The sequence below is a fragment of the Ixodes scapularis genome, unplaced genomic scaffold (assembly GCF_016920785.2).
Source record: "Ixodes scapularis isolate PalLabHiFi unplaced genomic scaffold, ASM1692078v2 PGA_scaffold0__279_contigs__length_252992795, whole genome shotgun sequence".
NCBI lineage: Eukaryota > Metazoa > Arthropoda > Arachnida > Ixodida > Ixodidae > Ixodes > Ixodes scapularis.
The window spans coordinates 4326957-4351305 of NW_024609835.1; the positions used below are offsets into that span (position 1 = coordinate 4326957).

The 24349-nt window shown below is 45.3% G+C and overlaps 1 protein-coding gene across 1 annotated transcript in view; it reads right to left on the reverse strand.

Moving 5' to 3' along the window:
• LOC8038693 (thrombospondin type-1 domain-containing protein 7A) overlaps positions 1-18932 on the reverse strand; it is a 287547-nt gene extending 268615 nt beyond the window's left edge. The window contains exon 1 of the mRNA XM_042294639.1: positions 18885-18932. Coding sequence (XP_042150573.1) covers positions 18885-18909 — 25 coding nt within the window. The 5' untranslated portion in view covers positions 18910-18932. The remainder of the gene's footprint in view (positions 1-18884) is intronic.
• Between the last annotated feature and the right edge of the window lie 5417 nt (positions 18933-24349).

A 24349-nucleotide genomic window follows, 5' to 3' on the forward strand; every position in this document is an offset into this window, starting at 1 on the left:
CGAAGCAAGCGGGTTACTATCTAGTCAAGAATAACGAGTGGAAATGACATAGAAATATAGGTCGGACGTAAGCGCCACTGCTTAAATGGGGATTTGATTATGTAAAAAGGGGGATCGGTGGCCGGGTGGGCTAGCGCTCACCAGCTCAGAGCACGTGGAGCGAAAACTCGCCCTGTAGAGCCCAGGGATCCTGGGTTCAATACCCACCCCTGCCCATTTTGATCTGAATGAGCATCGTACCGGCATGCGGTCGTGTAACCGTACTGCGTGGTGCACGTTATTGACCCCAGGCTAGCGGTTGTACTGCACTGCCTAAACTGCTCACCTACAGCTGAGAGACAAGTCGCCCGTTGTGGCAGACTAAGTTCAGGATGTGTAAACATGCACACACGGCAATCATATAAGAACTCACATTTATATATCCATTAGAAAACAAATTTATAGTAAAAACAATTTGTCTAAAACAGTTTTGCAAAAAAAAAAAAAAAAAAAACGCACGAGAGAAATCACGGAAGCCGCATAGCCAGCGACATGAACAATTATGGAAGCTCCCGTAAATACGGACTCTCTCGTCGTCCAGCGCTTTGCTGAAATTGCATTAATGGTACATCTGAGCTCTAAACCTGTCAATTTCCACAATATTGGCTGCTCCAATCCTTCGTTCACCCTAGAGCTCAGACTAGAAACTCTCCCTTCAGGGCGAGCTGGCTGGCTTCCACAGTGCTTTGCTTGCGCGTGCCTCCGCGTTCACACTTCTATCAGCAAGGGCAGAAAGCTCGCGCCGAAGGCGGACCTTCTCGGCTCAGCTTCGGGGTGAACGGAGTAGAAACAAGTCCCCCAGTGTTCCAAGACTGCAAGTGCTTCGTTAGCCCCGGCGGTATTCGGTGATGGGAGTTGGCCATGGCGCCTGAGTCACCAGCTAGAAACCGGCTAAAGTATTCCTAACTCTTGACTAAAATTTTTCAGTCACCTTCTAAGTCGTCCGGGGCGACTAAGCCCTAAACATGCTTGGTTAGTACCGAGTGTTTACTTAGCTGCGATAAACACCCGCCATGTGATCATTCTAATCGTTGCCGTTGTTAGTCAGCGGTTAAGCAGGCGCTATAGCCCCGACTAGTGAATACAATTGTAGATGTCTGAAGAATCTTTTTTTTTTTTTTTAATTTTAAATTATACCTAATTGTTATTCAATTTGGTGTTGTTTTACTAGAGTGAAAAGGCTGAATATATAAAGGATTTATCTTTCCACACACGTAGGCGAGCCGGCCTTTGAGACAGGATTTTCAAGTCCAAAGCTCATGCGCCAACGTTACTTTGTTTCAGGGCTTTTCCTCGTGAAAAAAAAAAAAAGTTGGATTTTGCACGAGTATTCTTTGGAAACTCGTATTATTTAAATGATGCCTATCAATTCAGTTATAAAAAGTAATGCGCCTATCTAGCCCCACGAAAATATATTCACGTAAGGCGCTTTCTTTTTCTTTCTTTTCTTTTATTTAGACGCGAGTGATGGAGTGTTCGATAGCAGACAGAAGTTTCACCTCGTTCAAGACGTATTTCTCCTCAATACCTTCGCCTTACTTTACATCTAACTGGAGAAATAAAACAAACGTATTAACCGCAGAAAGCAGCGGTGGACGTAAAGCAACCGACAAACCACAGCTAAACAAAGTAAGTCTCCCCATTTCTGAGTAATCGATTATTCTATCTCGGAGCTGCCATCCCTTCCAAAATCTCATTTTTCAATTTGATAGGGGAAGAAAAAGGAAGTGGGGAGAGAAGACATTGCGCAGGAGTTGTTTTCCCTACGAGCTAAATTCCAACGCGCAAACTCCACTTTAACGAGAAAAACAAAAGATTCAGATAGCGCAACGTTCAATCCGGCCTGTATCGTGGCGTAGCTCGTCGAGTCAGACACGTTGCCACAGGGATTTGTGTTCCCACGGATCGAGCCTTAAAAACGTACATGTGTTCACTTTGCGGCGGAACACGGAGACAGCCAATCACAGCAAACAACTGAAGGATCCCAGCAAATGACTATTCTCAGTATCCGGTTAGACCTGAAAGATGCGCACCGCATCTTTCAGGTCACTGGGCACGACGGTTCAATCGATAATCGTCCCCTGCGCATGGCGCACTTTTAAGATTAAAGCATAATCTCAGCTGCGTCCCACCCTGGTATCCTTCTATCGTAGGTTCTGATTGGGTCTCTCTGTATCTGCAAAAAAGTTGACTGCGACTTTTTGTTTCTAATAGATCTCAACGCTGATGCAGCACTCGTGTCAGGTCCGTGCAACCCGTTGGCTCCTTGCGAGTGATGCAAGAACTGCAGCACTTCGGCCTAGCTCTCTAGGAGGCATTGACATTATTCCCAATACAACCTAGAAGATAAAGCTCGCCTTTTTCTGCCCCATACGTCACCACTAGAGGATCCACGCAGCGCCGTCTAGCTTGCGTCAGCATCGCCACCAGCAGATGACGTCGTAGGCACGCCTTGCCTTCCAGGTGGTACTGCTATGCCCGTATCCCTTTCCCATCGCAGCCATGTAGTCTGTCCCGCAGGAGCCGGCGCCGCGCTTATGAAGCCTGGCGAGCGAAAACAAAGAAGTCCCGCGAGGCGGAGCTGCATACCGACAAAATAAGAGTGCCGCAACCGCAATCATAAAAGGGTTGCACCCGACAGCCGCCCGCTTGTGGACGGACGATGGCGGCAGAGAGGATGAGGACGGACGTTAATTAGGGCAGGCGAGAGCGGCCGCTTCATTCCAACCTAGGGAACCGATTCGTTCGCGTGATGCAGGGCATGCCGAGGGGAAAGCAAAAGATAAACAATGCCGGTGGAGTCCCACGTGCCCGCCTAAAAGGCAATCGAGGGTCCGTTGAAATGCCGCGCAGATTCAGCGCAGAATGCCGATGGTTAATGCTTTTTGCACGGGAAGGAAGGGCAGAGGGAATCGGGGGCCTTGTATAGACCTTTCCAAAAAAAGAGCGTGTGGCAGGTGCCATTTTGAATGTTCGTGCGTATGGCGCGTGCTTTGCTCGCTTTCCGAAAGGACGAGCACGCACGTGGTGGGCTGTGAACATCACACGCACTGAACTGTGATTTTCTAAACACTAGAAAGGTATATTATGCGCTGATCAATGTGGCGCTTAAACATACAGCTGTGTCTTGGCATTATCGCTGAAATGGTTCTTGGAAAAACATTTAATGTGACACTGTCTCCCTTAAAGTATTAGCACGCGATGATTTTATGACATTATCTTTAACAAAAATTGTATTCTCGCGATGCAATGCTTCCTAAAGCATCTATATGTGGCATCTGAGTTGCTCGAGCAAGAGGAAATGAATAAGCTGCGCTTCAGAGTTACGCACTTCAGCGATTTTGGTGCTTAAAATCATGGTTACCAGTTATCTGAAGCTTTATTTGAAATCACAGGAAACGGTTTTTCCGCTCCTCCAGAAATGTTGAAACAGTTCGCGACAGAGCAAGACAATAATACCTGAGCTTCCTACCACCGTGTTTAAAACTGAGGAAGTCGCAATTTGCATTTTGACGAGCGGCAGTTGCGTATCCTCTGCTTTCAGCAGCAAGATGGCGGCGCCCACTAAGAGATCGGGGGACAGAGTGCCGATACTCTAAGCGTACCTCATTCGGAAACAGCCGTCGATTGCTCGAGCACCCACCTAGCCTTCCCAAAGCTTTCTTAGAGCGTCTATAACAATACCTTTGTTCAAATCCTATAGAGTCAATAAGCTGAAAGTATTGTTGACTTGGCAGTTGGCGTTGGTATCTATAGACAATTGCAAGCATGGCGCCACAAGTGGTGCCCCATGCGTGCAAGCGCGTGCAACGCGCGGGTGAACGTAGCATTGGCAAGCTCGTAATCGCACGGGCGTGCCTGCTCGAGCAGAGACATGGCGGCGGCCAGTCGCCCAGCTTGCAATCGTCTATACAAATAATTAAATGACGGCTTCCAGTCATTCTGAGTAGTTTATGTGAGTCTTTCTATACACGAGTGGAAGCCCTGCATCCTGCCGCCGCCATGTCTCGGCTCGTGCGGGAAAGTGCGTGCCATTACATGCTTGCCAACGCTGCATTTACGCTCACGTTGCACATGCTTGCACGCATGGGGCTAAAGAAGCGCGCCATGCTTGCATTTGTCTATATAGAAAGTATTCCCTGGCGGCCATATCTGTGTGCGCGACTGCTGAGCGCGTGCTGATGGCGAGCTTCCACAGTTCTTTTGTAACGTGCATTCCGTACCATCAAGATTGCCGGTCTTAGGAGCCTATTCGTGTGGGCTCGTTCTGAGCATGCGCTCTAGACAGCACCCACAAATGGCGCCCAGTGAATACTCCTTGTAGCCAGGAGTCTCTCTTTCATTATTTACCAAACTAGGTCCGGTTGTTTCTTTTGTATTTAGGACGTGCTACATCATTTTGATTTCCTGAATTTACATAGCCGCATCTGGACATTTTGCGGAAATGTACTGATTGTCAACCAATTGTTCGACATTTTTGACAGTGCTTGCTCAAGCGGACACCAACCGCGGGACCTCTCATTTTCCGGTAGAGCGCTCCACTGGAAATGGAGAGGTCCCTGGTTCGATACCAGGACTAGGCGGATTTTTGCGGTTGCTTACCAGTCACCTAGCTGTGTTTGGAGATTTTTGTTTGACCTTTGTCCCCCTTGCTCCTCTTCTCCAGGAATTTTTTCGCTCATCATTTTTGTCCAGCTCGTAACCTTAAAAATTCAGGCCGTTCACGCTTGTTAGTGTAATGCTAGCGGCAGCTGATAAAACACGTTTTCTCTACTGGCTTTCAACTTCTGGTTCGCTCAGTTGATTGAGTGCTCTACAGGAATCAGAGAGGTTCTTGGTTCAATACCAGGACCAGGTGGATTTTTTTTTTTTTGGTCACGCACCAGTCATGTAACAGTGCTTGGATATTTGTATTTGTCCCCCTTGTTACCCTTCTCCAGGGATTAGTTTCATCAATAAAATATGTAAAAAAAAATTAATTTCCGTTATATACATGGGTGTCCTTCCAAAAACGTTACAGGGTATTTTTTTCCTAAAATGCATTACGCATTCTCGAGCACTCATTTTTCGCCCAAATGTAGCCCAAGCGTTCCCAACCAGATGCCGCAGTTTCAGCACTAAGCTTTATTTTATTCAACGGTTGTACGTGAATTTCTGAAATTTCTATTGGGAAAATGGAGACCGACAGACCTCTTGAATACATGGAGCTCTATGGGCGCCAGTTACCGAAAGCGGGCGAAAATAAAACCCTTTTTCTTACAATCGTAAAAAAAAACATTTAATTGGATAAGATAGTTGTTAGTGCTGAAATTTTGGCATATGGTTCGGACCGGTGGCGCTACATTTCGGTGGAAAATGCACGATGCGCTGTTTATTTTTGCAGTGAAAGTAACAAAATCTTTTTGGGGATACGTTGTATATTTGATTGAGCAAATATATTGAAAATCAAATTTTGAAACCTATTTTCTTAAACAATATAATATTTGCTTCGTGTTTTACTAGTAACATGCCTATGAGTGTGTTCTATCAGAAAATATAAATAGAAAAATATAATATTTTGTTGGTGCAATTCAAACTTATCAGTATTGCGTTGTAACAGCGTCCTCGTATATGTGATATTCTGGACAATATTATTGCATTGATATAAATAATAACATCAAAATTATAGTTAAAACTTAACACGAAAGCTTAAGAGTACCTGAAGTAGTGCGCAAAGCGAAGTAAAAGTTGTTTTACTCTTCGACGTATCTTGCCATTTTCCAAGGCCTATTTAACAAACTCCAAGCTTGATTTCTGTTTACATATACAAAATACTATATATTTTATTTACATGTCATGATAAATCACAGCCACACCTTGGTACTGATAAACAAAATTAATTGTATATCACAGATTTTAATTTGTACACGTAACATCTAAATTTTATGAAATAAAAAAGCTTCATTTGAGTTTTCTGGTGATATTGATAGATGATGATGTGTAGTTTAATGAGGTTATGCACAGGTAAGAGAAATGGTGCCCAGTCAGCGACTTGGCAGGTGGGCAAAAGCAAGAACGGTGCGAAGAGCGCGGGCACTTTTCACGAGCTCCCGAGCATTAGACTTCGTCTTGTTTCCTCGCAGTTACCCCCTCCAACGAGGAAAGAGCCGGTCCACTAACACGTCTGTAGGGGCAAGGGGAATGGCTGTGGTAAGGGTTGATGCGGGCCACGTGGACGATGTCAGCTGACTTAGAGCGTTTTTCGCGTGGCGGCGAGACTGAACCGACCTCGTTGTTTCGAGACCAAATTCGTCGTAGTATCGCTAATGGTCGAGCAAATCGTTTCTGTGGTTTCTCGGATTTGCCCGAAAAGCGTATAGGCGCCCATAAGAGAACTTCACCTCAAACTTGGTAGGCAACATCTGTATGAGATTCAGCGTGCCGAATCGCATAACACCAGCTACGTGAAGCTGCTCTTGCAGCTTTTTTCCCGTGTTTCTTCCATTTATGTATCAAAATGGAAAATAAAGTTTCTTAATAATTAGTGTTGCTGTGATTGGGGGGTATACATCTGGAACGTTGGCGTGTTTCCTCTGCAGGAGAGAGAAGGTTTTCAATTTAATTGTCAAGTGAAGTATCGTCAACATAAGGCAAAACGGTATCCAATGTTGACAGTGGCTCTCGTACGTACAGGATGCAGTATGGAGAGTATCCTCTTGATGCTTGGCGACTGGTGCTGTATGCGTATGTTACGTATGGAAGGATACTGTCCCAATTTTCGTTGTCGTCTGCAATCTACATTGATGTCATGGTGGCTCATGTATGACTGAAACATTCGGTGACGCCATTTGTTTGTGGATGAAACGCACTTGTGACGTTGTGAATGGAATTCGCAAGAAGAAGTTCTTGAAGCGGGTGATCCAGGAATGGAGTGCCGCAGTCTGTGATAATGCATTGAAGTGCACCGTGGCGAAGCCGAATAGAAAGAAGAAAGAAGTTAGCAACTTCGCGGGCCGTGGCTGCTTTCACAAGTTTTGTCTAGACATAGCGCATAAAGAAATCGACGACCACAATTGTCCAGCGGTTGTTAGCGGTTGAGGGCTGAAAGGGGCCAAGAAAGTCAATGCCAATACGCTGAAATGGGTGGTCGGGAAGAGGAATGGGTCGTAGGTTCTTTGCAGGTTTTGTTGTAGGTTCGTTTTCATCTGGCATTGGTGGCAAGCACGAACGTATCAAAAATTGTCTGTTGCATTCCGTTCCAAAAGTAGTTGCCGCGTATTTGAAAATAGGTTTTAGAGTATCCGAGATGTCCGGTCGTAGGACCGTCATGCTGTTTGCGGATCAGTTCTTTTTGGAGTTGGCGCGGCACCACACGCAGCCATGGACGTCCTTGGCAGTCGAAGGTACGGCGATAACGAACGCCATCGCGAAGAGTAAATAAGCGGGAACGGCATTCTGTACGACGAGTTGTGGGTGTATAAGTTTCTTGCAGGTTGTTCAATCAGAGGCATCAATTAAGTGTCAGACATGTGTGCTGATCGTATGTCGATGTTGTCGATGGTCGCTGTAGCGTCCGGTGCATCTTTACGCGCCGGATATCTTAAATGGCGAGACCAAGGTAATTCAAATATCTTAAGGGGGGACATGGCCTCGGAATTCAAAATTTTTCAGAAAAAAATCTTTTTTTAAAAAATGATATGTTCATGCTTATTAACTTCCGAAGAATGGTTTCAGAAACTTTCATTTATAAACTGCAGGATTTACCTCGCAATAAATTATTTTTGGCCTGTCGGCAGCCCTCCGAGTCAGCAGGGAACAAGTTTTTTGCATTTTTTATTAAGCGCTGCTTCATACTCGTTTAACCTAGCCAGAACATCTCACCCTCATTGGAAGTGCCATTTACTCTAGATTTAGCCCGTAGAAGCTTTCCAAGTTTAAAAGTATCAATGGCCAGGAGGACCCAATATATCTAAAGAGAAAAATTCTGAAAATTTGGTATGAGCACTCTTATTGGTGGAGACCTGAAACAGGGTTTACGATTGCTCCTTCCCGGTGACGCGATATTGTGTCATCTTCAGTGACGCCCCTTTACAGTATCTTCCATTTCAGATCCTATTCCTGCTTTGCTGCTCTTCCTCAATGTGATTTGCCTCTTAGCTCTTGCGAGTTTATCTGTCAGAGAATGCCTGCTACAAAAGTCAGTGTGCCTACAAACAACACAAACTGGAAGCTATTGCCAGGGGAATAGGAAAGTCTCAAAGAAGAAGGTGGTAACAAAGCGCCAGGTGAATTTTGCCTACCTTGGACCTGCAGAAAAGAAAGAAACGTAAAGTTGAAACTTCAAATGCATTTTTCTCAGTTTCACTTTTTGACAGGAAATGTGGTATGAGGAAATGTATCATTGGACATTTTTAAAGTGTAAAGATTTCATTCAGTAGTGTCCTTGACTGAAATTTCCTGAGGAACAAGTTAAGGTACTCATATTGTGAAAAAGCAAAATTCTTCATGACAAAAACTGAATATTTTAAAACTCAGAAATTTGTTAAAATCGTTTGCTCTTTTTGGGTGTTATTGTTTTTCTCTAGAATTGCATTTTCTACAATTAATGTGTACCTTAACTTGCGCTATGGGTATTCTACTTCACATTAAACCAAACATTTAGTGAATTGCAGTTATTATTTTTCTTAAATACATTTCCTAATAAAGTAACTTTTTTCTGGAGCTTGCTAAGCATAGTATGTTGTAGAATCAGCGAGTAAGACTGAAACTTTAGATATCATCAATCCTAATGGGGTTCAATTCACCCTGAGAGTTTGAATCAATTTGAGAGAATGGTTCAAAAGTTGACCCTCCCAGGCCATGTCCCCCCTTAAATTTCCCTCACGTAAGAACTTGCTGAACTCTGGCAAAAACCATCGACGTGTGATTGTCAGATATTGTGTTTTGTTATTTTAAAGTACAAGTATTTTTTTTTGCATTTAGCATAATAAAATCTATTTTGAAAGTGTCATAGAAGAGTACTGGTGTAATGCATGAAAAGTGAAAAAATAGCGATCGGTCAAACTTGTGGTCCCCGACAGGCTAGAGAAACGTCACTCAGTGCCTCAGCCGCTTCAATAAAAAATAACATTTAGCGAAACAAAAAAAAAAAAAAAATTGTTAAGCCTACTTTTTGCGTTTTTTTTTCATTTCAAGAATGAACTTAAAATTGTATATTTTTGTAAAAACCAAACATCGACCCCTATAACCGTGCACTAATTGGGACGAATAAGCCCAAATACTTTTTTTATACTTTGATAGTGATATCGTATGCATGCGCAAAGGCACGGCGAAGCATCGAGTATAGTTATCGGAACGATCTACTTAACCTAACTTGGTCGGTGCCTCAAGAAATGCCATTCTCTATAGGCAGAGCATTTATCCAAGGTAGTTTAATTTAACAAACATGCAGCGCCTTCTTGCGAAACAGTATTTTAAAACAAAACCCCGAGACTGAAAAAAGAGAAAAACTTCCAGCATTTCACTCTGCTGAAGAATGAAGACCAGCGAAGCTGTACTATACTGGGAATGAAGCAATGGCCGGCAGCAAGTTGGCAAGCCAGAGTGGAAAGGCTTGAAAGGTTGCCGCAGTCGCTCACAGATGGCGGTAGCTCTTCGGAGTTTTGTGTCGACATTTATTTGCTGGCGGACGCGATCCTGGGGAAAATAACCCTTAAAACGCCACTGTAAAAAATAAAAAAAAAAGAGAACGACACAACGAAGTTATTTGTTTTTTATCCCGTCTCAGGGTTTTGTCTTAAAATACATTCAAAATATCACCAGCTAGTTTGAAACCTAATGTTTATGTTCATCGAATCAGTATTCTGTAACATCCATTCGCTTTTCGATTTCTATCGTATTTATCAGACAAATCAATAGCCAAGTGTCGCTACTCTTCTAGCAGACGTCCTCGTCAACCTGCGTTTTGAAAGAGAGAGCCCGATAAACGTTTATACCAAGACCTTTTTTTTTTAATTCATAAAAAATTAAGAAGTTATTCCAAACAAATTTTGTTTTTTACTTCGTGATGCTTTGCACAAGACCATGTAAAAATTACTGCACAGCTGATCAGAAACCCATGCCAGAGACTGCCCAGGTTGGCATTCTCCGATAGATGAGCTAGCTGCGCTTGCGGAGCAAACTGGTCAGCGCTGGCACCGCATGACGCGGGCGAGAGCGCGCGGTGAACGTGCAACGTGCTCAGGGAACTTGCCCATAGCCTCCCCTATACTGACAAAGCTTCGCAGATCGTCACGAGAAGCGGCCGCCGAAATCGAAAAGATAGAGCGGCAGACAACGGATAAGAGGAGAGCCACGTGATGGGCGCCCCGCTGCGGCGAGACGCCAAACCACTCTTCTCCCGAGCGATGGAATGTCCGCTCGTGCTCGTCGCGTTCCCCGCGCTACCGCTTTTTTTCTCGTCGGTTTGAAAACCATGTTTCGGGTCCTCGCCGCTGCATAAGCTGCGCGCTGACGTCCAGGTTCCCCAAGAAATGCTCTGTGCTACCAGATCCTCGCGCTCCAAATCTGCGACCGGCACTCTATGGCTCCGTCGTCAAACTGCTGGGCTTTGTGAGTATAGAGGAGGCTATGACTTGCTGGAGCATTTGATGCCACGAGACATACCAGAGTTTCTCGGCCACACGGATCGGTGTCGCCATCTTTGGATCAAATTTTAAGCTTGTTCAGGATGGCCGCCGTGGGGAATCAGCCTTCGTTGATTTCTTCATAGTCTCCGATTAGCCAAAAATTTACTAAACACACCAACTAACATCGCTAAAACTGTATCCCAAATATTAGGTCAAAATATTTTTTTTAGAAGTTATTGAACATTGGTCATTTCTTTGTTTTCCGAACTAAAAGTCTCTCTGGCAACAACGAAAAAGCGACGCCAGCGGAAGGCATGGGTCTACTCTTTGGATTGTAGATATTGTTCACAACTGAATTCAAGCAGTTTCAAGGTGGAAAGTGACTGCTTTGGAACCTCGCTCCAGTACCCACGCACCAGCACGGAACAAATGCTTGCCATAGTTCATTTTCAAACAGCTTGCTCGACTGGCAAGCCTGCCTTCCACTGATGTCACGGCACTGAAAAGTGCGAGTATATTTGAATGTTGGTTTTCGGAACACTTCCATTTGCCGATTTCAGAACAGCTGTATGATTAATTTCGCGAAACTAAATAGCGTACCGGAAAGGGTAAACGCTGGTGATTTAGGAAATATAGTTAGATGGGGTACCTCAAGAAATCACAGGGGTAGCTTTTAAAGCACGAGAGCTTGTGCCTCCGAGATGTGCCCTAGAATAAAAAGAGAGCGCTTGTAGCCTTTCCTGCGTTACATCATAAGGTGAAATAGAGTATATAACTGATGGGAGTTCGCCCCAATAGCGCTAAAGATGGCGGCGTCCGCCATGTTTAGCTCTATTGGCTTCGCCGCTGGCCATGGTAAGTGCTTCACTGGCGCTGGCCATGGACGGCGATGCGTCGCCCATGGCCAGCGCCAGCGAAGCACTTACTATTGCGGAAGATTGGTAGAGGTATCTGCAAAGTATCGTAGCAGCAAATATTGTCTGAAGAGGTATGATTCGGGGCCAGAGCTGCCGTTAGAACCATCATGGCACGTCGCGGAAGCCAAAGCTCAGGGTGGGTGGCCATTGTGATGTCGGTGCGGGTAAGACCTCTCTCTTGCTTGAATTCGTGTGAAACGCTATAATTATTGTTTACTTATTAAAGAAACACAAGAGATGTTAATTTTATTTTGTTTTTAACGTTTATAATGAATGAAAAGTGTGAATTCATTTGCATCACTTCTTAACGAGAGGTAATGCGACGTCAGCTTTGGTTTCGTTTCGGTTTCAGCTATGTCCCTTGACGCGCATCACAACTGGGGTTGTTAGGCCTATGAACCGTGCGACACCGGACAAGGTAGTTGAGCTCAATGGCAGTTAGGATATGCCAACGATCGTTGGCCTAATGACAATTGAGAGCGCTAGTGTAACTAGAATATAAATCTCTGCTTCTACCATGCCCTCCGAATGCGCTCACACGAAACGTTTAATTGGTAAGATGATGCAAAGAAACATTAAGAAAGACTCATAAAAACCGTAACTTGCATCAAACTCGGCAAATTAAAGCACCAAAGGTAGGCGCCAAAAATTGGCTTATCCAGGTGGAATTAGACCGTCAGCCCACATTTCGGTCAACATTACAGTTATTTTTTTTATTGCATAGTGCAGATTAATTGAATGGCCCAGGCTGCAAGGGAAGAAATGGCGAATACCACAAATTTCCTACAAATTCAAAAAATAGCCGTGCATTTCATAAAAAAAATAAAGGGAAAAAAATATAAGAAGATTAAAAAAAACTTTAACAAGCGCGCATTCATTTCAAGTGTTTAAGAACGACAACCAAATAAATGAGCCGGAAAGTAAAGAATATGCATTACAAAGGAGCGTACATTAGCTTAATTGAACACTGAGTAGCGGTGCACGCTTACTCGTCACTCCTCTTATAAAAAAAAACTCAACAATGAAAAAAAAAAGAAAACACTTTGGCGGCGGAGGTTGTCGAAAATGCTCTCGGAGTACAGGCGACAAGGACCGTAAATTTGGTCGCTTCTAAAACAGGGGCAAAAAAAAACTGGCAACTCTAACGCGCAAGACTACGCGTGAGTCGGTGCGTGCGGAGGACACGGCAGAACCCGGATGAAGACAAAAGGCACCCTGTTTATTAGAAGCTATGGGGGAAAAACTCCAGGAATTTTCACCAGCCGCCCCTGAGTATACTGGAATGTTTTTTGTTATTGTTGTATTTATATTTTGTTTTTGTTTTCTTGGTTAAGGGGGGGGGGATTGAGGGGGGGGGGGGGGGCATACGATCTTTCCTGCTCGATTGAAACCGCGGGACCGAAACACGTCGTCTCGCTTGCAACGAAAGCCCAGGGGCACGTATATACACCGACACACACGCACGAACGCACGCTGGAACGCACCCATACGAAGAGGCGCACACAGCCGAGAATCCCACCCACTCGCGCGCGTTCGTGCTAAATGGCCAAAGCATCCCTCTCCCTGCCGCGAAAATTACATGGCGTCCCTTTCCCGCGACTGTAAATCAGAATAAACGACGCTGCCGCCATCTTACGGAAAATTAAGTACGGCGAAACGTGACACGGGCATCTGATCGCATTCCCTCTTCTTTTCCTTCTTCGAAAAAAAAAAAGTAAAAGTTCTGTGCCGATAAATGAGTGTCATCACCACCGCGTGCCTGAACGGCGTTAGACCCAATCGGCCATATATTTCTTCTTAGTGTGTCTCTACTCCGGAAGCAAAATACACAATAACAAAGTTGACGTGGATAACGAGCCATGAAAGGACGGCCGCGTAAGACGCTTGTTTGACAAGCAGCGGTGTAAACAAGCTTATATTGTCTTTCTTCGCGTCGTATAGCTCCTCGTTATTGTAATCGAGTTGTTACTGCTGAACGGCGACGATGATGGGTGAGTTATATCGGGTTATGTGCTATAAGCGGGCCGGCCTTACCTACTGCGAGACACGAATGAGATACGTTATTTTTCGCCAAGGGTGTTGAGGGGGATGCACGTCTTATTCGGACTTCTCCCATCGAAGCCCCACGCGATAATAAATCTGCCCTAGAGCTCGGTGAATCTCCAGCACTTACACACCAGGAAGTCCCTCCTTGTATACTAGTCCGCAGAGCCCTCCTCAAACCAGTCATTTCTGGTTCTTTAATCACCTCAGGCACAACCTAAGACACCTAGAGCTTATATTTCATGGAAAGGCCCTTGGTAGAGCCGATTGCTGCAAAGTACGGAAGGAGTTGGGTGGATGAGGACACCTATGCGAAGAGCAAGTCATCTGCTTTTCGCGCAGGAGTTGCAGCGACGTCACAACGACGCCGAGCTCTGATTGGCTCTCAATTAAGTATGCTGGATAGACCTCAAAGTAACCTGCCTTGATGTCTACCCACTATTCTTCAATCAGAGCCAATGAGGGCTCGACGTCGTTCTGACGTCATCACAACCCTCGCAAAAGGAGCAGATGAATTTGCGCTTCGCTTAATCCGTTTCACTCCAAGTCCGTCCGCAACCAACGCTCCAGTTCGTTCGAGTCGATCAAGCACTGCGAAAAGTGCATCGTCACGGCCCTCGTTGTTTTTCAGGGATATCTGTCAACAACTAAGCCAATCGCACACAAAAAAAATAAAAAGAAGAAGCGCACGTTTGCGGCGCATTACTGTTGTTCGCATGTCCAAGCCTCACTAGAGTGACAAACAGAAACAAACGACAGCGACAAGCCTCACAACAGAGACTTTCGCGTTTTAACGTGCTTTGTGGAATGAAGGAGGCTATACTCAACCACGAGCATTATGTACACGAGGGCATATTTGGCAGCCTTTCAATCAGTCGTGCTTATTTCACGAGCACCGAACGACTAAACGCCCTCCAAGGGTACCATTGCGAGCATGCTGCATATGTTTGAGGCTTGCTGCTGTCGTTTGTTTCTATTTAGGATAAAACCAGCTGAACAAACCAACCATACAGATGAGAGGGGAACGTAGTTGTAGGATTGGTTTGGTCAGCTGTATGGTTATTTTGTTCAGCTGGTTTCTGCCGAATATGTTTTACCAACGTTCCCAACTCTTTCCCGTCGTTTGTTTCTGTTTGTCGCTCTAGTGAGACTCGGGCAACACGGAAAGAATAAAACGCTGAAATGAACCAAGGACACAAACTAAGGGTGCTTTGGTCTCTGGATGTGATGAGGGAACTGGGAGTGTTTGTCCTTCCTCCGTTTCAGTGTCTTATTCTTTCTGCGTGACCTATAGTTTATCGAAAGCGCTCTGCTTACGTGTACTGCATTCCCTGTGCGTGATTGGTTTTGCTGGTGTTAGCAAACGCACAGACATCGTAAGCGTCAGCGGTTCTGACTTAACGTGAAAAGGAGAGAAAAAAAGAAAATCAGTTTGCAGATTGACACCGAGCACGAGCTTTTACTCCAGTCAGAGACGCCTTCCAGGTAGTTTTAGCATGCTCAGTGTCAGAGCGCATGGTGGATTATTAGTTATGATAGAAAGATATTTTCAATCTCGTTAATCGTCGAGCTCCGTCCGTAGGTTGCAGCGACTGGCTCTACATTGCGCAAAAGCAGACGTGCCAGACTTCTGAGACGCAATGCAAAGGGCGAGGGCTGTCAATTTCTGACGGTCGTGCTGGTACAGCGGCGAAAAATAAAAGGCCCACCCTTTTTGCTGCAAAGACCCCGCGCCCATTGAAACGCCATAACAAACCGCCGGCCTTCCTCATTTTCATCACTGAATGAAAAAAGATCAGTAACTGGTTTTCCGAGCCCAATGTGGGAAAATGCACACAGAGAGACGTTTGAGGTTTTAGGATTTAGATTTTGTACTGAGGCCAACCCTGTGCGTTCATTTGTTTGACCGCAACGTTCGTCAAAGCGTTTGCTCGGTCAATTGAGAAAGACCGACATTTTGAAGAACCGCATGTCCTTCTCGATGAAGGCGTCTTTCGTCTCAATAGCTGCTAAAAAGTATGCGCTCGTTATTAAAAGTGGCGTTTGGCAGCACGTATTCCCTTTGAATTTCCTTTGTATTTGGGGAGGGGAGCTAATGCTCTGCTACAGCCAATAGGAGTTCCTTTTGACTGGAGCAGAGCATAAACTTTGTTCTCCCGAAACAAAGGAAATAGCTAACAATATTCAATTCAGTCCGTAGCGTTCAATTGTCAACGTCACACTAAGGAGGTGACCGCGGGGCACGGATTGGACGCGAGTGCTGCATCAACCCTTGGCCGACGCTCGCAACCCCGCTGATTGGACACGAGTCCCAGCCGAACACTGACGAGAGACTCGTGACCAATCCGCACCCCGCGTTCGCCTTTTTATAGTGACGTAGAAACTTTACCACAAAGACCCTAGTTAAACTAGCGCTCTTAACCGTCATTAAGCCAACGACAGTTGACTCAATCGCGATCGGCCGTAGTGAGACGGTGGCGCCAACTGTCATTGAGCCGCTAAAGTCGGGATCACGCTGCTCGTACATCATACAGAAGGCAGTCTGCAAACACAAGCCATCGCAATGTCCGTAGTTCGAACGCCGCGTGCCAAGTTTCCTCCTTGAACTCACTGCAGTGCGACATTCGAAGCACGGGTCTCGCGGTAACTCGCGTTCAAATAGTGTGAGCCCGGCTTTACAGTCATTGTGTTCAACTGAGCTGGCCTACCTCTGTTAGAGCCACTAAATGAGCTGCGCTTAGAGTATCGCCACTCCGTTCCCCTACATTGTTGTGGGCGCCACCATTTTGGCTCGTATGCAGAGCAGACGCAACTGCCGATCATCATGATTCAAAAGTGCGACTTCCTCAGCATCACATTCGGTGTTAGGAATCTCATGTAATATTGCTTTGCTCTGTCGCGAACTATTTTAAATATTTCTAGAGGGCGGAGAAGTGTTTCTTGTGATTTAAGATAAAGCTTCAGATAACTGGCAACCATGATTTTAAGACGCAGTATGGCCAAGTGTCGTTACTCTGAAGCGTGCTTAATTAGTGGCACTAACCTCAGTTAAACTCTAATCCACGTTATGATGTACCGCAGGAAAGACTACAAACGCGAGCTCTTTGCTCTGTGGCACATCTCGCCGGCGCAAGCTCTCGAGGATCAAGGGCAGCTGCCAACGCTATGAGCTCGAGCTTCTAGCCTTCGCTGTGGTACAGCAAGATGAAGCGTAGTATATCTGATGGGGGTTCGCTCCAATAGAGCTAAAGATGGCGGCGTCCGCCACATCGCCGCCCATGGCCAGCGCCAGCGAAGCACATACTATTCTGGAAGATTAGGGGAGGTATGTAGAAAGTATCGTAGCATCAAATATTGTCCGAAGACGTATGATTCGGAGCCAGAGCTGCCGCTAGAATGATCGCGACACGTCGCCGAAGCCAAAGCTCTGCGAGGGCGGCCATGGTGATGTCCGTGCTGATAAGACTTTCGTTGTGTCCCTCTTGCTTGATTTCGCGTGAAACGTTCTGATTGCCATTTCATTACGCTAAAAACAAACTGAAAAACAAGTTGATTTTATTTTGTTTTAAGCATTTACAATGAGTTGCATCTAAGTTGTTTGCATCGCTATCAAAAAAAAAAAGTTACGACAGTTCTGGTTTCATTCCTGTTTTAATTGCGTCCCTTGACGCACATCTCAACTGGGGTTGCCTACGTACCGTGTAACATCGGACAAGGTAGTTGAGCTCAATGACAATCGAGAGATGCCAATGATCGTTGGCCTAATGACAGTTGAGGGCGCCAGTGTGACAAGGGCCTAAGTTCCTCTTATTTTGGTAATAATACACAGCCTGAACTTAGTCTGCCTCAATGGGCGTCTGGTGTTTCAGCTGTAGATGAGCAATTAAGCCAGTGCGGTACAACCGCTAGCCTGGGGTCATCAACGTGCACCACGCACTAGTGATACACGGCCGCATCCCGGTACGATGCTCATTCAGATCGAAACGGGCAAGGGCCTGGACTGAACTCATGATTTCTGAGTTCTGAAGCGCTAGCTTTCGCTCCACGTGCTTCGCGAGTTGGCATGCGCTAGCCCAGTCGGCCACCGATCCCCCAATCTTATTTATGTAGAGTCAGTGTCGTAGGCGTTATCGAAAAAAAGTGTCGAAAAATATTAATCGTTAGTTGCAATTAAAAGGAACGAGTTACCGACGTGCTTGACATCAAAATAAATGGAACGCGTTATCGCTACCGTTACCGATAAAAAGTCACGCTCGTCAGTTTTGCGCTACTTTTAATGAACGGATTGACGGCGACAGCGTTTTCGACACTATGACAAACTTTGCGGGCGTTGGGGTGTTTGCGTGTTGAAACGAGCGACATTTCGACGCGGAATGTAGGATGAGCTCAAGAGTTCATAAGATTTGGCGCCCAGGAACACACAAAAAAAAAGGCAAGTGTAAATATATGTATATATATATATATATATATATATTTTTTTTTTTTTCGGAAGAAGTTGTAACGGAGTAATGTAACTGTGTTACCTGTTACTCGAAAAGAGCCCCGCAACTGCGTTACTCGTTACTGTTTTCAAATGGTAACGAGTATGTTACAACGCTACCGGGAAAAGTAACGCGTTACCGGTAAAGCCGTTACTGGTGAGGCGTTTCCATCAACACTGGGTAGTGTTGCTTCTGGTGTAGGTGGCGCAAGGTACCGCCTGTTACAAAGGGTACAGCCATTAGACTTCATTCATCCATAGATGGGCGCAGGTACGAATATGCCGCCAAGTGCACCAAACATCTGGCGCTATTCGCTGTTCTTTTTCCAATCGTGGCTCTTCCGGCAGTTGTCACTCAGCTTTCTTTTGTACACGTGTATGAACGAAAACCGCGCCGCAAGCAACCCTGCTTCTCAGAGGCACAGTCACGCCCAGATTTTGATTTTGTTTTTCCGGCGAAGAGTTTTTTTTTTTTTTTAATTATTATTAATGTAGTTGGCAAACGGAGTATATTGAACGTCAGCGCTTTCTGTCAAACGGTGGATCACGTTTGGAAAGCAAATATATTTTTTTTCGTATGAAACGAGCAAAGGTATATATATAGTTGAGAAGAACTATAGTTCAAAATTGCTGGAATTCAATATTTTAGAAAATGGGATGATCGCCAGTTGGTATACCGCCGGTCACGTCGAAAGTATATGGGCGTGCTGACTTTCCTAGATAGTATACTAAGCGATAGAGGAGCACACACTCGCCGTACGAGTTTTCAATCAGCGAAATTGCGAAGCGTGCGTTTACCTGATTGGTGCGCCGTTGAGCTCATAATGGCTCCGCAGCGTACGCTGCCCGCGTCTCCTGGGATCCTGGTTCCTTTCTATCTTTGCCACCTCACACAAAAGTAAGGGAAGTGGCTCACTCGCGTTCCACTTCTTTCACAGAGGCTTGGATTCAGCAGACCGTCGGCCGTTGTTGCGATTTCCTGGGGCGCGAAAAGATGCCAGCATCCCCGCACCGTCCTCACACGGTACCCCAAGTCGATCAACGTGCAGATACGTTCTGTCCCACACAGAACGGCACTCGGATCGACGTGCAACGTTTAGATCAAAATTGTCCACAAAATCAAAAGAAAGATGCACCGTCAAACTCCGGCCCAGAACCTATACGTCTTCGCGCAGTCGACGAAACTGAGACTGACGCCGAAATAATCCGAAGCCGAGCAGATCTTCGAACACGACTTTCCTCCGACAAAGCTCGGGCGCGACGGAGGTGGAAACAAATTTATGGGAAAGGAAACGCGCCCGACACCGAAGCGGCAGCAGTCGCTGCAAATTCGCGACAGGTACACCTGAAGCAATCTGGGGAGGTTGCTCTAAGGTTGGCCAATGAGAGACCCGCACGGGCACCGCGAACGCGCGGGAAAGCGAAGGAAGCTCGAGCTACGCTTTATTTTTGTTACGTATTTTACGTGAAATACACGCATCTATGCTTCCTTCAACTTACGATGGAGCGTAGCAGGCGCCATGAGGCATTCCCTCCAGTCGAGTGCTGTGAACACCATTGCAAGCACTCCGCGCGCATCTTTGCTCCCTTCTAGGAAGTCACGCGACACTCGGACTGCGCTGGATTGGTTCAGATGGCTCGTCGCTTCCGCTGCGGTCCGTCCCGAGCTGAAATGGAGTATGGAAAGAAGGAGAGAAAAGGTGCGACGGTGCAGCGTCGGATAGGGCGAGGCCCGCAACACGCACCATTGATTTCCGTTCCGAATCAAGACTTCACCGGTGTCTCGTTCGCAAGGGTGAGAGAGAGAATTAGAGAGAGGATTAAAGAAGGGGACAATCGAGTACGAGCTCGTCGCCTAACTTCGTGTGACTGGCGAAGCGAAAGGAAGCGCGCGAACCATGTACTACTCCCTTTTCCGTGACAGAGTACGAAAAAACATAAACGGGCGATTTTTTTTTAAATTTTTTTTTTATGTTTTTGTTTCTCTTTGTTTTGGAAAATACTTGAACATATCTTGTACTCAGCGTTAATGAAGCACCTTTGCTCGATTATATTTTTGATTGAACATCGGCATGGTTTCCGTAAAGGTTTTTCATGTACGACACAGCTGATACAATTTCACCATGATATCGGCGTTCAACTTGATAACAAGGGCCAGGTTGACTCTATATTCCTTGATTTTAGAAAGCCATTCGACACTGCTTCTCATTCAATATTACTACAGAAGCTTGCAGATTTAAGTGCTGATATTACTGTTAGACGATGGATAAAAGACTATTCAACTTTAAAGCAGCAGAAAGTATCGGTAAATGAAGCATGTTCGGGCCGTGTTTCTGTTACATCCGGCGTACCACAGGAATCGGTATTAAGGTCACTTCTTTTTCTAATTTTTAATAAAGATATTTCATGTGGTATTGAGTCTAAAATGCGGTTATTCAATGACGATTGTGCTGTGTACATATGTACATATCGGCGTCTGTCTGTGTACATATCGGCGTGTACATATCGGCGTCTAAAACGAGTTTAAAGATTGTGTATAACTAATAGAATAGCCTTTAATATTATTAAATGGGTTCATGTTTGTTTCATAAGAAAACGCAAGAAATTTATTTTTCACTACTTCCTCAACAATCAAACAATCGGGACTGAAGCCACATATAAATATCTGGATGTGATATTGGCTGAAGACGGGTCGTGGACAGCGCAAGTGGATAGCATGGTTGGCAGGGCAGGCGAGGGTCTTAGTCTTTTTACAGCGTAATTTAAAACATGTAGGTAAAGAGCTTGAGGCAGCGTATAAGGCATACGTCAGGCTGATTTTTGAATATGCATGCGCTGTGTGGGATCCGTTTTATCAAGTTTGCATCAACGCGCTCGAACGGATTCAATCTGTCGCTGCTAGTTTTGTCCAGGAGAGATACGATCGCTTCCTTCGCACATCTGCAATGAAAAGGGAACTGGGCTGGGTACCTTTAAAGGAAAGGCGTAAAAATCTTCGAATCAAGTTGTTTTATTTAATTTATTATAACCAAACAGGGGTTCGTGTTTCATCGTTTTTACGTTCACCTAATTACTATCCATCACGAATAGATCATTGCTGCAAGGTTCGACCGTATATACTTACGAAAAATATTCTTAAACATTTTTTTCTTTGCCAGGACCATTGAAGAATGGAATTCTTTACAGGCGGAAGTGGTGTGCCGTGCTAATGCTGATGAATTTTACAAGTATTTCCCCCCGCTGTAAGGCCTGCAAGGCGCTGCGGGTTTCTCTCGAATAAAAATAAAGAAACTAAGCTTTAGTTTAAGCGACCCAATGGCAAAGGTTAATGTAGAAAGAATATGTGCTATCTTCTTGTTGCACAACGATATAATTAAGTTTAGATTGTCCACTAACAAAAACCGTATTCAAGCAACTGCATGACGATAACGTAAGGTTCGCGACTCCTACATTTTTCTTTACTCAATGTCAGCGTATTTTTCACGCTCTCGAATCACCGCGATAATAAAATTCAACGCTAGAGGAACGAGCGCGTTTCGTTATAACAAGACTAAAATAATCGTAATTTACTTACAAACCTACAGATTATACATTACCAACAAACACAGCTCAAGGTACACCTAAGCATTTCTTATGAGTTGCGAATGCGAAAGCAAACAAGCCGCTCGTCCGCTCCCTTTGTCGTCTGCTGCGTACTAGCGCGCGCGCGCTTCGGAATCTCGGGTGCCATGGCGCAGCGGCCAATGGGAGCCCCGGACGCGCGCCAGCCAATGGATTTGAAGGCGAATCGCTCCTATTGCGATCGCCGAAACTAGGAGCTGTTTTCGTGCTTCAAACTGACGACGTCAACTCGCTCCATAAAGCAGTTAATGCTTTCGCATCAAACTGAATGCAAAACTTTAACCTTGGCGGAAAAATTACCAGCATCATAGAGACCCTTTGCGTTTAAAGATTCAGATCCGCTGCACACTTATGAAGTTATTAATGCCTCTTCTTGGACTTTGTGTAGCTTCATTAGACCGATCTCACCTGCGAGCTTCGTTAGGCCGCCGCTACCGGAATGCATCATGGGAATTGTAGTCTTTCTGCAGGCGCGACAACCCTGCTGCTGGTCGGCACGAGCAGACCCCTTTACGTTTGCCTGCCTCCAGTGAACAACAATTATGGCGGCGTCACGCATGCGTGGAAAGCTCGGTGAAATCGGTCTATTAGAACTCGAGAGGTGTCTTTCTCCGTACGAACATTTCTATCAATCAGTAGCTCTAATTGACTTCGTTATAATGATCTACAGTCCAAAAGAGAAAAAGACCGTCACGCATAGTTCAGCGCTTCACAGACAAGCAGACTCGAGGCTGGTGGTCAGTTTCCCAGAAATTCAAATTTAGACGTAGGTGATCATACTAGTATGTTCTTGAAAAGTTGGGGAGAGCCGTCAGGTGTCGAAGTGTCCTGTCGCCGTTCACGGCTGGTGAATCATGCGCCGAGACAACGAGGACAACGGAGAACTTGCGTAAAGGCATCGAAATGTGCTTATTCGATATGCGGACGACACACGCCCCCGACCAACCCTCGGGACCTCTCCCGTTAACCGCCTCTCCGGAGAGTAGCCAAAAAAAAAAAAGAGACTATCGCCCAGAAAAGGAACGTTCTGGTCTTTAGGCAACGCGTGGCTATACTGGTTCAAAATTTTAAATATTCTTTCTGGGCTTGTGCGAATAATTCTAGCATTCTCTATACTGACAAAGCTTGGCAGATCGCCACGAGACGCGGCCGCCGAAAGTGAAAAGGTAAAGCGGCAGACAACGGATGAGAGGAGAGTCATGTAACGGACGCCCCGCAGAAGCAAGACGCCGAAACACACTTCTACCATAAAAAGGTTGATACCGTAATAACAATTCTTATCATGTTTAACACTTCTCCCGAGCGATAGAATCTCCACTCGTGCTCTTCGCGTTCCTCACGCTAACTCTTCTTTTCTCGTCGGGTTTAATAGCCATGTTTCGGGTCCTCGCCGCTGCGAAAGCTGTGCGCTGACTAAAGGTTCCCAGAGAAATGCTCTGTGATACCAGATCCTTGCGCTTCAAATCTGCGACCGGGCACTCTGTGGCTCCGTCGTCGAACTGCCAGGCTTTGTGAGTATAAAAAAGGCTACGGCGTAACGTGTTTTTCTTCTTTGACTCTCTAGTTTTTGCAATTATAAAAATAGTGAAAACCATACAAAAGTGTTTGATCTCATTGCTTCAATTTTTAAACATCTATGTTTGACTTGCGCGAATAATGCGTGGCTGTAGATGTCTGTGATTTTTTTTTTTTTTTTTGCGATTACTTATATAAACCCCGGAGTCTAAATGAATGTTAACGATCCAGATGGAACATGTAGCCCACATCTTCTGGGGGCGTATTTCACGTTGTGAGTGACCTGGTTATGTCCCAATCCGGCTGAAGCCTCAGTTCGGTTATTGCCTCAATTCGGCTAGAAGTTTCGATTCGGCTGTTCGCTCCAGCTCGGCTACATCCTCAGATCGGCTAGAAGTTTCAATTTTAGTGAGCACTTTATTTCGGCGACATCCTCAGTTTGGTTAGAAATTTCGATTCGGCTACACGCTTTAGTTCGGCTAGATCTTCAGTTAAGCTACAAGTTGTAATTCGGCTGCATGCTTCAGTTTGGCTGAATCCTCGTTTCAATTCGGCTAGACTGTACAAGTTAATCGAGTTTGACATCCAAACATAAGGTGCCCCCAATTTCGTAGAGAGGCGTTAACTATATCCGCATCTCGCCTAAACATTGCAACCTGCGAGTTCAAATCAATAAGTTCAAGCAGCTAAGAAGGCTTTGGACATAGAAAACATTTGTGTTCGTGTTGCTTGTCTATGGAACTGCTGTGCAAACATCAGGTCTCCGCTTCAAAATAAACTAATTTATTCACTTGCATAAAAAAATGGATAACAGCAGTCCAAAGATTGCTTCTTCTTGGGCAAGTGAATAAACAGCAGCTCCACAGAAAAACAACACAAAAACAAATGTTTCTTTGCCCAAAGACTTCTTAGCTGCTTGAACTTATTGATTTGAACTCGCAAGCTGGAATGTTAAGGCGGGATGCGGATATAGTTAACGTGTGACTACAAAGTTGGGGCACCTTACGCTTGCACGTTCAACGTGATCCACTTGGAACGACCAGACGAACTGAAGCGAGGATCTAGCTAAACTAAAGCATGCAGCAGAATTGAAACTTTAGCCAAACTGAGGATGTAACTGAACTGGA